The 13,986-nt window shown below is 41.9% G+C and overlaps 1 protein-coding gene across 1 annotated transcript; it reads right to left on the reverse strand.

Moving 5' to 3' along the window:
- Positions 1 to 291: 291 nt before the first annotated feature.
- UROS (uroporphyrinogen III synthase) lies at positions 292 to 12,745 on the reverse strand. Its single transcript, XM_034062614.1, has 11 exons — positions 12,594 to 12,745; positions 12,440 to 12,507; positions 11,763 to 11,850; positions 10,899 to 10,982; positions 9,925 to 10,021; positions 8,156 to 8,230; positions 6,672 to 6,746; positions 3,140 to 3,223; positions 2,578 to 2,663; positions 1,873 to 1,971; positions 292 to 1,459 (listed from the first exon to the last, which is right to left on the reverse strand). Exons 3-11 carry the CDS (start codon positions 11,823 to 11,825, stop codon positions 1,313 to 1,315), a joined length of 810 nt encoding a protein of 269 aa, XP_033918505.1. The 5' UTR covers positions 11,826 to 11,850; positions 12,440 to 12,507; positions 12,594 to 12,745; the 3' UTR covers positions 292 to 1,312.
- Between the last annotated feature and the right edge of the window lie 1,241 nt (positions 12,746 to 13,986).

Raw genomic sequence — 13,986 nt, forward strand, 5'->3', positions numbered from 1 at the left:
AAGCCATTCCCCTTGGCCTGTCCCTACAGGCCCTTGTCCCAAGCCCCTCTCCAGCTTTCCTGCAGCCCCTTTAGGCACTGGAGCTGCTCTCAGGTCTCCCCTTCAGGAGCCTTCTCTTGTCCAGGCTGCCCCAGCCTAGCTCTTTCAGCCTGGCTCCAGAGCAGAGCTGCTCCAGCCCTTGCAGCAGCTCCATGGCCTCCTCTGGCCTCGCTCCAACAGGTTTGTAAATACTTCTGAGGTCCATCATACTTCTGAGCTTCTATTTCATCCTAAGAAATGTAACTCCTTGAGTAAGCAAAATGGCTGTTTTATTGTGCCCAGGCTGACTGATGAATCCACACACACAATTTGACATGACTTCAGTTCACAGTAACATAATTGGGCTCAGATTAACTCTTATTCTGGGTATGGAGCATCTCACCTAATTGGGAATTCAGGTCATAGACTCAGAATTAAGCTAATAGAAATTTACAACAAATGAGGATTTCTCTGTTAGTCTGTGAACCTCAGCACTGCACTGAATGACTTTCATGGGGATTATAATTAAGTTTATTATGATTTAAATCTGCTCTGAATTCCTCAGCAGTAGCAGTGGTGCTAAATGGGATTACTGTTTCCTCTTTCACAGATAAACAACTCAAGCATAAACCACATCCACAACAGACACCTCTAACACCATTATTAGCTATGATAACTCAGTTTATTTTCTGTTAATAAATTCTCCTCCTTTACAGGAATGGAAACCAGAACCTCATTTATAGGACTCTGTACTGGAGGGATAGGAATGGTAATAGCTGACCTGCTTTTAGCTCCACATGGTGCAGCTTCACCCTAAGAATCATCTTATTTCACTGAGTATCTACAATCATCATTTTAATATCAACATCCGAAAAGCAGAACAATGAACAAATAAGCTTTACAGCAGGAAACACCTTATTGTGTGTATGGTTTCCAGCTATGAAAGAGCAGGATGGGTGTAGAACTGATTCTACAGACGCATGAAAGCCTTACCTGGTGTGTAGGTGCTACCTGAGGTGATAACACTGGACTTATCTCAGTGTGCTCTAAGGCAGATCAACCTCTCACACTGAGCTTTCAAGGAATAACCACATGAAGTATTTACACTGCACACATGAGAAAAGGGGAGTAACTGGTACTTTAAGGGATGCTGGACAAATCCTAGGTTTCTTCTGCATTTAGGTGCCAGCTTCTCACACCAGATGAGGACAGTGTTGCATATCCCTGAAGAACACCTTGCAGAACAACAGGTCTGCAAACAAACACTGAGTTCACCTTCAAAGTCACACTGTGCTCATTTAGGTACAGAGCAGTTGTGTAAGTGAAGTGCTTTCTGGATGCCAGTGGCGAGGTCCTGGGGAGTGGGGCTCTCTGCAGTGCAGCTCACAGGGATTCCTGCTGCTTCCATGGCTTCGGCTGTCGTTGGACCGATGGCAGCAAACTGGAATGATGGTATTTACAGTTACAACAGGAAGGTTAGGTATGGCATCAGCTCTCATGACTCAACTGAGGTATGCATTCCCCCTCCCTTGCTGCACTGTCACTGTATTTCAGCTTAAAAAGCTTTTATCCATTTCAGGTTGAAGAATCTCAGTATTAAAAAACACCCATCAGTGGAGACAGGGTAAGTTAGTTGGAGAAAATAATTCCAGGTGAAATTCCTTTTTCTTTCTTTTATAAAGGCTCTCAGCTATATAATAAATCTGTGTTTGCTATTACCTGGGACTTTTGCAGAGAAATAAGCACAAAGAGAGAAAATGAAGGTTTGTAAGAGGTGTAACAGCTTTCCTATCTCTTGTTTGCAACCCCAGGCTTACTCCCTGTTGTATCTCACCACTTTTGAAGAGACAATACCTTGATATGATTGATAAAATCTCCTGAAAGCTTCTGAATGTGCTGGAGGCAAAATTTGACACCGGATGGACTGAAGAACACGATACTTGCTGGAATTCCCTGTGTAAAGGTAACCACAGGTTGGCATAGATTCCTCACTCTTCCCAGTACACTTTCTCACATACATCACTTCAACTGTGTTTATATGTTTGCGAAGTGTCATTATTGATGAGAAAACACAGCTAATTAAGCCAAGAAAAATGGTTTCCTGTGGTGCAGGCAGCAACCCCCCAGTTCCACCACAGAACACTGATGTGTGACTATAAACAAGTACTTTGTCACACAAGTGCTTGGAGATAAATATCCTGAAGTGTTCTGGAGCTGTTCTCCTTCTGTGCAGCAAGAAAGTAGGCAAGTTACTTCCCTGAATCATAGAACCCCTGACTGGTTTATGTTGGAAGGGACCTTAAAGCTCATCCAGTTCCAACCCTGCCACAGGCAGGGACCCCTTCCACTGGAGCAGCTGCTCCAAGCCCCTGTGTCCAACCTGGCCTTGAGCACTGCCAGGGATGGGGCAGCCACAGCTTCTCTGGGCACCCTGTGCCAGCGCCTCAGCACCCTCACAGGGAACAGCTTCTGCCTAAGAGCTCAGCTCAGTCTCCCCTCTGGCAGGTTCAAGCCATTCCCACAAGGAATATACTGCAAGGTATTATCAGTGTCCAATACCTGTTGTGAGAAATAACTGCTCAAAGACTCCTGCAGATGAGCATGCTGGGTTGTTTGATAAACAGTGAGGCTTTCCAGAGGTATACCTGCAATTAGGATACACAGCCATCATTAATCAGGGCTTCATTTATTTCTATCATTTCAGTAAAACACTCCACATACAAACAAATTTAAGTGCATCATTTTAGACTAAAAATATAGAGGAAGACAAATTCTGTGAAGGATTTGTAGTATTTCTAGTTGCAAGATATCCCAAAGCATGTGTAAGCCAAAGACCTCAAAGCACACTGGAAACCAGGCAAATCTGGCATCGCTTCCATGCATGAGCTACCTTCCATCCCACAGATGAGAACACCAGTGAGGAACAAGGCAAATAACCATGTAGCTCAGTCCCAGTGCTGAGGGCAGCAATCCCACCTCTCAGTTTTCACTCCCATCCTCTAATTTCTAGCTAACATAATAACATATCCAAGTTTTACTCATGCAAATTGGATTCACAAGCTTTAGATCCAGCTTTTCTCATAACTGATGAATTAAAATGAGGCTCCTAGGGAAGTTCCACCTTTTTCTCTAAGTACTGTAGGAAGCACTTCTCTTTTCAGGGCTCCACAAGGAAAAAGAAGAGCTGAGGAACTGGATTTCTCCCCTGTAAGCACAAAAACAAGAACTTTAACTTATATCTTTAATAAAAAGTAAACCTGATACATTTAATACATCTTAAAGGTATCAAATGTTGAACACTGCAGTACATACCATGGGCTTCCTCACTGACACAGCCCTAAGGTAACTTGCAGTGCATCCACAATTCAGAGGACAGAGGTATTTAGCATGTACATTACAAGTATTCCATAACTATAATAAGAGATGCTTGTAATCAGTTATAGGAAAGAAGAATGAACTTGGGACAGAATGTAAAAAGAGAGTTTAAAATACAAAGGTAAACCCTAAATACTTCAGCTTAAACCTCCTATAACTCATGTCAGTTAATTGCAATGTCAATGTGATGCCTGGAAGGAAACACTAATCCTTTCTAACCTGTGGTTATGAAGCACAGAAGTCCTTAGCAGGCCTGAACAATACAAGCAGCATTGGCCCTTCTGATATCCCCTAGTCCATAACCCACACCAATATTACACTGTAATAGAACTAAAGTGTATTTGCCTTGAAAAGAGAGTAAATGCAGATAGTTAAGGAATAAACTCCTTTAATTTTCCCACTTAAGTTGAAGTGGGGACCAAAGCACAAGAGGTGAATAACAAAAGAAATATCATTACTTCAGATTTAATGTTGCATCATTACTTCAGATTTAATTTCAACTCTTGGCAATAAATCCCAATGGTATAAACAATGTAGAGCTTTTCATTTACTTATAATTTTATGCATAAACAAATATAACATGCATAATAGGGAACATGATGTAATTTAATCTGTACTTCAGGGGTTGTTATAAACCCTGTGATAAATGCAGAGTGTATAAATACACACAATCCAATAAATCATGGAGTGTGATTATAGGTAACAAGAAGAAGCAGTCCCCAGTGATTGAAGTTCACTGTTTGCTTATCAAAACTGAAGGGTGTTCAAAGGCAGGCATTTTTCCAAGGATAATGGAAGTGTTGCAGTGTTGTGTTTAACAGCTGCTGGTGTTCTGGTATGAAAACACCCTCTGGATATGCTCTGTGAAAGGCTGGAAAACACACAGCTCTGAGAGCAGCCTGAGGAAGAGGACTTGGGAATAAACCATGACCTGGCTTCAGTGTGCACTAGAGCCCAGAACCCCTGCATGTGCTGGGCTGCATCACCAGAGCGTGAGCAGCAGTCGAGGGAGACACAAACCAGTCTAGGATTGAAAGCAGTCTAGGATTTAGTGGGTTTAAACTGAAACAGAGGAGTTCAGGTTTGATATAAGGAAGAAGTTCTTCCCTGGGTGCCCAGAGAAGTGGCAAATGCTCCATCCCTGGCAGTGTTCAAGGCCAGGGTAGACACAGCCTTGTGGTCTAGTGTGAGGCATCCCTACCCCTGGCAGGGGGCTGGAACTGGATGAGCTTTAAGGCCCCTTCCAACCCAAACCAGTCTGTGATTCTCTATGCTGGGTATCAGAAATGCTGCTGGCTCTGGATTGACCCTCTGCTCTCACCATGAAGTGCTGTTCCCCATCTGGCTCCCTCTGTGACCACCAGCTCCTAACTCTGCAGGAACTTGCAGGCAAAGCAGGGAAACAGTCTCAGGACCAAACACAGCCATAAGTACTGGATCTATGAACCCAGCAGCTCCCACAGGAGAGCTGACACAGGAGCCAGGCTGACCCTCAAAGGGACTCCAAATAACTAAGATGTTACAATGCAGTAATTGTGCTCACCAAGGTGGAGTTTTTCCGCTCCTGGTACTACATGGATTGTCTTCCTTAGACCTGATCTTAGGTTCTCTCACATTCACATACAACAGAAGACATGGGTATTTTTCCCATCTTCCTTCTCTAAAAAGCAACCAACCTTCACCTGCAAACCGGCAAACACTAATTCACTACCAGAAATAGACTTTCTAGAACTAAAACATCAGCTAAAACCTTGTTTTTTGGTTTAAAGTACCTGTTGGATACTTTGGTTATTTTTCACTTATGGCATTTTTGTGTTAAAAATTTAATTTTCAGTATTTATTATTTATTCTTGTGTTGGCAGTTACCACTGTTAGCCTGAAATATTCCATGTAATTAAAGTATCTTATTTGCACATGAGTTACAGAGCACCCACAAAAAAAACAATACTTGCCAGCTCCTATCACATTTTACTTCTAATTCTCTGCTCCTATGCAGACCTTGCTAACCAACAGGCTCTTTCATATGGCTGGATGTGGTTCTGAGCAACCTGGTATGACTGAAGATGTCCCTACTTATTGCAAGTGTTGGATGCGATCAGCTTTGAAGGTCCCTTCCAATCCAAACTATTCTATGATTCTATATCAAATATTATGCCTAACAGCCAAAAGCAATGGGTCAGGGTTTTTGACATCATTTCCACTCCTGAAGCACCCAGCACCTTATTCAGCAGGTTCACAAAGTGTGGTCAGCAGCAGGGCTTTGAAACCAGCAGATACAATCATTCACCCAACATCCAGAATAACTGCAATTGTCTCTGTTGTGCTTTGACCAGGATAAGCCAAAGGCCACTATTTACCTGACTGGCTCAATGATGTGGCTTTGCAAAGCTACATGCTCTGTGCAATGAGTGGATCCTGAATCAGCCTCTAGATGTTTCCCTTCTTAACTCGGGGGCAGGAATTCCTTCAGTGAAGTATATACCTGAATATATACACCTGTATGAGACTGAATATATACCTCTATCAGACTGAAAGCTACCATCTCATTTCATTCTGAGCTCCCCATGGAAAATGCATCCCAGGCCATATAAAGTACAAAGAAGCTCTGCCAGCTATCAGGTTGCTGCAGTGACACTGAACCTTAAGCGTGGTTTTCATCTTGTACAAAGCCTATTTGAGCAGCCAGTTTCAGAAGGCCTGGGGACTATTCTGCTGACTTCTGTTGCTAACTGTTCCTCCCAGCAGATAGATGTACACTTTGAAGGGGCTGAAAAATAGGTACCTCTGAAACCACCTGTTAATTCTGAGGAAAGGAGCTCCCCTGATTGACTTTCAGCTATGGCACTGGGAAAAATCCCCAGCACCAACTGGTTTAAAGCAAGGACAGTCAGGTCAGCCTGAAGTTCCCAGAGAACCAGCACACCTATTGTCATGATCATCTAAAGCCTATGATTAAGCAGCAATCTCCAATCATTACAGCTCTGATCTTTTAGTACAAGAATACTGTGCCTACCAGGTCATACAGTATTGGTAACCATTTACAGAGTATAAGATTTCATGTAAATTAGTACTTTGTGCATGTATTTCAGAGTATTTTTATAATCTTTTAGAGGTATCACCTCATTCCCAGAAGCTGAATTCCCAGGATCTATACACAAGATACACATATATAGATGAAGTATGTACTTCTCTGTTTCAGTGTGCACTCAATGCAGAGTTGAAGTTCTGAACCAATGAGAGGTACATAAGCTTCATTTAAGCAGATTTGAGACACTTACTTGAGCAAATATACTCAGCTAATTTCTCAGCATTTCCAGACGTTTCTCCCTGTGGAGTGAGGCCGATTTCTTCCACTAGAACCAGAAGCAGCAAAGAAAACTATTGAAATCGATGAGAGCAATTCACATTTACAGTCACAGAAACACAGAGACACAACTTGATCCTAACACACAAATACTTCTTTGAAAAGCACAATTATTAGTAATATGCTATGAAAAATGTGAGTTTTGCTCTAGGAAGACATACATGGAAAAGTAGAAATGAGGAATTCTGGGGATAACTAAGCTGTTTAGGAGGCTTTTTAAACTCTTGTACTTGAAGCAGTGAAACAGAAAGCACTGTCTGGCTACGAATGGGCTGCAGTTCCTGGCATGGTTTGGTTGTAGCTTCCCACTGAGCATTATCACTGTCCTCTCTAGTGAAGGCTGAAATCCAATTGGAAAACCTGCTCTTATTTAAGCACACAAGCAGGGATAAGATGAATCCCTTAGAAATTAACTAGTCTGGGACTTGACTGATTCAAGGTGCATGTTAGGTGTCACTAGTGCTGTTACCAGCCTGCCTGAAGAAACACACCAGGACATTACCATATTTCTTGTTGTAGAAGCAGAAAAACATCCAGATTTTCCCAGTTCTCAAATCCTAGTGTTTCCATGGTATTCCCTGTGTAGTTCAGTGGAAGCTAAAGTACAGTGCAATTTTACAGCAAGAAAGGCTTTCATGAAGTACAATCTATGTTGCATGTTTGCTATGCACCAAAAAGGTGTATTGCACCAGATGAAAATCAGTGTTGAGATAAACAAGGCAGCTGGACCACTGAAGTGAATGGGAAGTAGAGTGGTGCCTTCTGCCTGGCAAAGAACTCAAAGAACACTGAGCGTAAGAAGGGCCAGTGCACTGAACCTTATGCAATCATAATTCCTTTCATCCAATTTCATTTCCAAAGTGAATGAGAAGAAAAAGCACACATAAATTAAGTACAAAGGGGGTTTTGTCATTTTTTGGCCGAATATAAAGTTATTACCAACACATCACAATAAAGCCAGTGGGAAACCAGAAGGTGGGTCCTTAGCTGAAGTAAGCATGTAGAGTTCTGATCTGTACACAATTATCTGTCACCAAAATTACCCATTTCTAATATCATAGAATGGTTTAGGTTGAAAAGGACCTTCAGTTCCAACCCTCTGCCATGGGCAGGGACACCTTCCACTACAGCAGGTTGCCCAAGGCTCTGCCCAGCCTGGCCTTGAACACTGCAGGGATGCAGCATTTACCACTTCCCTGGGCACCCTGTGCCAGTGCCTCAGCACCATCACTGGAAGAACTTCTTTATATCTAACCTGAACTTCCCCTGTTTCAGTTTGATCCTCATGTCCTAGCACTGTATTTTTTTCTGAGCACCCCTCAACAGCAGCTAATACTCACAAAATTGTACTTACCAGAGAGATTTATCTAAGACTTCTATTTCTAAACCCCAACTTACCCAAAGAAGCCGTTGCTTTTCCTACCACATACACTGGTTTGGTATCCCACTTTTGTTTAAGGGATTTTGACCAGGCTGAAAAACATTAAATTACATCAAATTTAAGCATGCAGCAACAAAATATGAATGTTAAATGAGTATCTGGACTTCTGTTAAACCTACAAATACAGCTAAATAAGAACAACTAATACTCCACTACATTTCAGCAAATTTGGATGCACTAAGTGAATTTTTAATGTGCTTTTTCAGTGTAAACAGCCTATAACATGGTTTTAAAAGCTTCATTTGAGTAAACAGTTCTTAGCTGCTTTAGTTAAGCAGCATTTTTATGTACACTTGCCCTACGGTGGATGACATGCGACTTGTAATGTTCATTTACATTTTGGCATTAAGAACCTAACAAAACTCACAGGAAAAGAGGCACATAGTACAAAGGGAGATTTAAGCATACAAACTGGTGGTTTGCCATTGAAAGTTGAGGCAAAACAACCAATATAATATCCTATGCCAACAAATAAAAGGGTAAGAATCTACATCCATGCACTACAGTTCTCTATAAACTCTTTCCTACAGAAGACAAAAGAGAAACCAGTTATATTTTAAACACACATCAAAACCAAGTTATCAACTCAGAAATCAAATGTACCCAAGACCAAAACAAAATTACTAGGAAATGGTTTTCCTCCTTCAGGCAGTAAGTTAGGGTTCCAGCAGCCTGATCCCAGGCCTGACATCCTAATGGGTCAGAAACAGATACACTAAGCCTTTTACTATCTTGTTTTAAAACAGGACATTGTATTCCTTTCCAGTGTTCTTGGGGGAAAAAAACAGAAACTAAAGTAAAAAAAGCAATTACAGGAAACTATTCTATAGAAAGAAAAATCTAAGGATTTAACCAAAGTACCTTTGGAAGGAACCCAAATAGGAACTACAGCCTAATTTTATTGATTAAAATAGGTATTCCAGCAGCTCCCAGAAGTCCTAATCAAGATTAAGGATGAACTCGAGATACATCTGACCAAAAATCCTGCTGCTGAAAATGCTAAAGCAAGCTAACAGTCTCAGTGTATTTACTGCTAACTCATGAGCATAACCTTCCTGTATCTGCCTACAACCCAAATAAGGAGCAGATGAAGTAAGAAAACAATTTAAGTGTACATAGAAACCTGAGGGCAGAAGTTATCACTTAGCATAAGAATTTAGAAGAGTTTACAAGGGATTGATAGATCACTGGTATGGTAATTTCTACTTAGCACTCTGCAGGATTCTTACAACCAATCTGTTGGCTTTTATGGTTTAATGTATCTTTACTGCTTTTTTAGCTGATATGTTACTCACTTGAGAAATGTTACAGTCAAGACAGAAATGTCTGTTTCTGTAAGACTTCACGTGAAATATACAGGCACAGAAGGAGCAGTGGCCAGTTTCTGAACATATTCTTCTCTTTCAGGGAGGAAAGTAGTCAGCAAGCACAACTAGGGACTGCAGCAAGGTATTCCTTATGCATGAGACAAGCACAACTGGAAAAGCTCATGGTAATGAGTGGTTTGCACCAAAAGCTCTTTCCTTTCATTTTTAACAGCAGCATAAGGGCAGAAAACCCAACTTTTAAAGGCTGAATTGAGCATGAGGCCTTTATGATGCCAAAAGAACTGTGAAACTGCTTTTTAACATAGGTATACTCTGACACCTGCTTGTGGGTGAAATAAAACTACAAACTTCACAAAATACTGAATCGGGAAGACCAAGGAATATAGACATGTGCTTACCTTCATTTTTACTCTTCTCTTTTAAACATATCTTGATGGCCTCTAATGCTCTTGGACTAGTAAAAATTAGGCCTCCATAGCATTCTGGATGAGAAAGCTACTTAAAAACAGTAAATTTAAGAAATAAATGAGTAAATAAATTAAAAAAATCTAGTTCATCAATTTTTTACAATCTTGTGAAGAACAGAACAGCTTCAATAAATGACTGAAATGGGCAAATATGGAGGGACTTCTCATCAGGGACTGTAGTGATAGGACAAGGGGTGATGGGTTTAAATCAAAACAGGGAAGTTCAGGTTAGATATAAGGCAGAAGCTCTTCCCTGTGAGGGTGCTGAGGCGCTGGCACAGGGTGCCCAGAGAAGCTGTGGCTGCCCCATCCCTGGCAGTGTTCAAGGCCAGACTGGACGGGGCTTGGACTTGTTTGTGTTGGAAGGGACCTTAAAGCTCAATCAGTTCCATCCCCTGCCACAGGCATGGACACCTTCCACTAGAGCAGGCTGCTCCAGCACCTCACCGTCCTCATTTTAAGATGAAATACATACATTGAAGAACCACCAGAAAGAGAACACCCACTATACAATTTTATTTCATGTAACTAGGAGATGCAGTGCACAATTTCAGCACAATGTAAGGGCAAACCTCAGGTAACCTTTAGTTGTCACTAGCATCTTCTAATCTTTTATTGTGACAAAATGCCCCAAAACCTGTGGTGATCTATGGTCCATCAAAATAAACATGAATTCTATCTGGCCAGCATAATTCTTTAACAAGTGTGAGCAGCAGATTTGATGTTATCTACAGTAATGTCTTGTGTTGTATACAATATTGTGTTTTATACAACTGTGTTTGTAGAAACACAAAAAGAGCTACCACAAAGGGCACTAGCAGACCAAGATAAGACACAATATCTTGGTAACCGTGACCAAATTCTACAGAAAATAAGACAACTGAAATAGTTTACAACTTACTTACCTTTTCAAATAAGCTTTCAAGAGATATGAATTCAAATGACAAAACTGGAATCAAAGTGGCTTCGAATCTGTATGATCCTAATGCCTATCAAATGAAGGTTTACAGCTTTTGAAACAGATTTTAAACAGTAGTTTTTTCTTTTTCAAATAACTGACTAAGCACAAATATACCTTTTTACTCAAATAGGATACAAAGGCACCTTATTTGCTTTTACTAGTGACTCAAGGTTGGTTTTGCTAGTTATTCAGTATTGCAACATAATACTGCACAAACAACTGTGGACCTGAGGCCTCCTCATAGTCACTGAATAGTTAGCATAGAGTTATGTCCTACATACACAACTCTGAAGTCCCTAAGTGACAAAGGATCACCCAGTCCTGCAAATATTCTTGTACCTCCCTGACAAGTAACTTACTCCCATGCCTAAAGACAACAGCAGAAAGAACCACAGCAACAGGTAACCTCTTTTTCACATTACATTCCCAGTAAGTCAACTACCATTCCATGTAATCTTCATTCTATCCATATGAACATAACCAATATTAATTCATTAGACTGGTTTAGTATCAGTGCTTTGCTGAGAACTTTAATGGTGAATTCATTGTGAATGCCCTATAACTAAGATATCTTTTCAGTAACAGCAACTTTTATAGCATACTTTTTTCCTTGGCATGACTGAAACATACATTTTGATTATTTAAACATACATTTTATTTTTTCCTATGAAATATCATTTCAGACACACACTCCTCATTTCGATTGAGTATGTTTTTCACTTGAAACAGTTAAATCCATCCATCTTCCTGAATACATGATAAAACAGTGAAGTGACACAAACATTTACCTTTCCTAAAGTCTACTCACTTGAATATAGGGATCTGGTCCTGACTCTTTGTCTTTGGGATCCTTCAGCAACAGAACCTTCATTGTTTACCAAATAATTGCAGCAGAACTTTGAAATACAATAATGGAAATTATCTAAATTAGATCTAGAGGACTTTCTACTGAACAATGACTTTAATAGCTCAGCTCCAAAGAAACTGGGCTGCTAACAGTTGCACTGCTCTCTTCACAATGAGTAAGCAGTTAACGTACATTCTCTGGGCAGGAATATCCACCCTGATAAGACCAACAAATAACATGCTGCCTTTAGATAATACTGCTTAAGGGAGAAACCGTAATGAAAGTCATCAAGGAGAATCCATTGTAAAAGAATTAATAACCCCTAAAATGCAGCCATGAGCAGCAACCTAATAAGCTCCTATCTGTAAAAACTTACACTATTTAGTCATTTCATGCTATTTTTCACCTTATGCTCATCATGACAAGTACGCAAGGGGTTCTGCATCAAGGGATTTCACTTGATGCATTTGGGTTTCCCTTTTTCAAAGGGGAAAACACACGCAGGGCAGTGTTTAAAACCCACAAATGTACGTGTGTATATGTACACCCATTTATACATCTGAGTATCATATGTACAGTATTTATATGTCTTCTCTTACATACCTATAGGAAACAAGGCAAGACTGAAAAATACATACTCTGCCATTAAATGGAAAATGATTGTTCTCAGTTCCTTATAAGCTGACTCTGGTGCTGAAATCAAAGCCTGTAAGGGCACATAAGCAAATAAACCAAGGGTCAAAGCAAACAACTGCAACAACATAAACAGAAATCCACCAACTGCCCATTTACCTGAATTATCTTGTTACTTTCCTATAGACTCCTTTCCTCAGCTGGACAGGGGAGAGAAAATACACGGAAAGACTTGGGATAATGACAGGGAGAGATCACTCAATAGACCAGCATGGGCAAAACAGACTCGACTTGGGGAGTTTATCAAGTCCACAAAAGGGCTGCAAATGTCCAAGATAAGACAGATTTGACCCAGGGAATCCAGTGAGTTTGTGCATTAACGAATAATATGTATTTTAATGTGCAAGTATGCTGTGGCTGCTTTTGGTTTTACTGCTGAAAAAACAAATCATTCTTACTATAAACCTCCCAGCCTGTTCTGTCCTTTCCACATACAAAGTTCACACAGATTGGGTGACAGATGTGACCAAATCCAAACTGGTAGAATAAACCCATTTCCAACACCTAGGTCCTCATACCCAACACATAGAATCATAGAATAGTTAGGGCTGGAAAGGACCTTAAGCTCATCCAGTTCCACCCCCCCTGCCATGGGCAAGGACACCTCACACATGGCACCCAAGGCTTCATCCAACCTGGCCTTGAACACTGCCAGGGATGGAGCATTCACAACCTCCCTGGGCAACCCATTCCAGTGCCTCAGCACCCTCACAGTAAAGAATTTCTTCCTTATATCCAGCTTAAACCTCTGCTGTTTAAGTTTGAACCCGTTACCCCTTGTCCTATCACTACAGTCCCTAATGAAGGGTCCCTCCCCAGCATCCCTGTAGGCCCCCTTCAGATACTGGTGAGACTGCAGACACATCACCGGGGATGGAGCCTAAATGACATCTTAACAGGCAGTGAGAAGGCTGACAACATCCCTAAGAGGGACATCTTCAAACCCAAACCATGCCCATATACATTCAAACAGCGAAGGAAACTCGGATATGGACTGACAGGCTGAGAGAGCTGGGCTGGGGCAGCCTGCACAAGAGAAGGCTCCTGAAGGGGAGACCTGAGAGCAGCTCCAGTGCCTAAAGGGGCTGCAGGAAAGCTGGAGAGGGGCTTGGGACAAGGGCCTGTAGGGACAGGCCAAGGGGAATGGCTTTAATGTACCGAGGACAGATGCTGAAGCCAGGCAGGGAGCTGCAACACTTGCCGCACACCCACACTAGGTTAGGGTTAGGACACAGAACGCGTCCCCCCGGCTCCCCAAACACCCTTCGCAAGCCTGAGTCCCGTTCCCAGCTCACCACAGCCTTTCCCTGCCGGACATACCCCACTGCAGGCCGCAGAGCTGTGCCGAACACTGCACCCCCCCTGCGATGCTCCGGCCCGGCCCCTGCAGGGGCCTCAGGGCCGCTCAGCACCGGCAGCCGGGCACCGCCGGGGCGGGCACCGCGCCTGCCTCCGCCGCGGCCTTCCGGGTGCCGAGCGCCTGCGCGCAGCG

The sequence above is a fragment of the Melopsittacus undulatus genome, chromosome 4 (assembly GCF_012275295.1).
Source record: "Melopsittacus undulatus isolate bMelUnd1 chromosome 4, bMelUnd1.mat.Z, whole genome shotgun sequence".
NCBI lineage: Eukaryota > Metazoa > Chordata > Aves > Psittaciformes > Psittaculidae > Melopsittacus > Melopsittacus undulatus.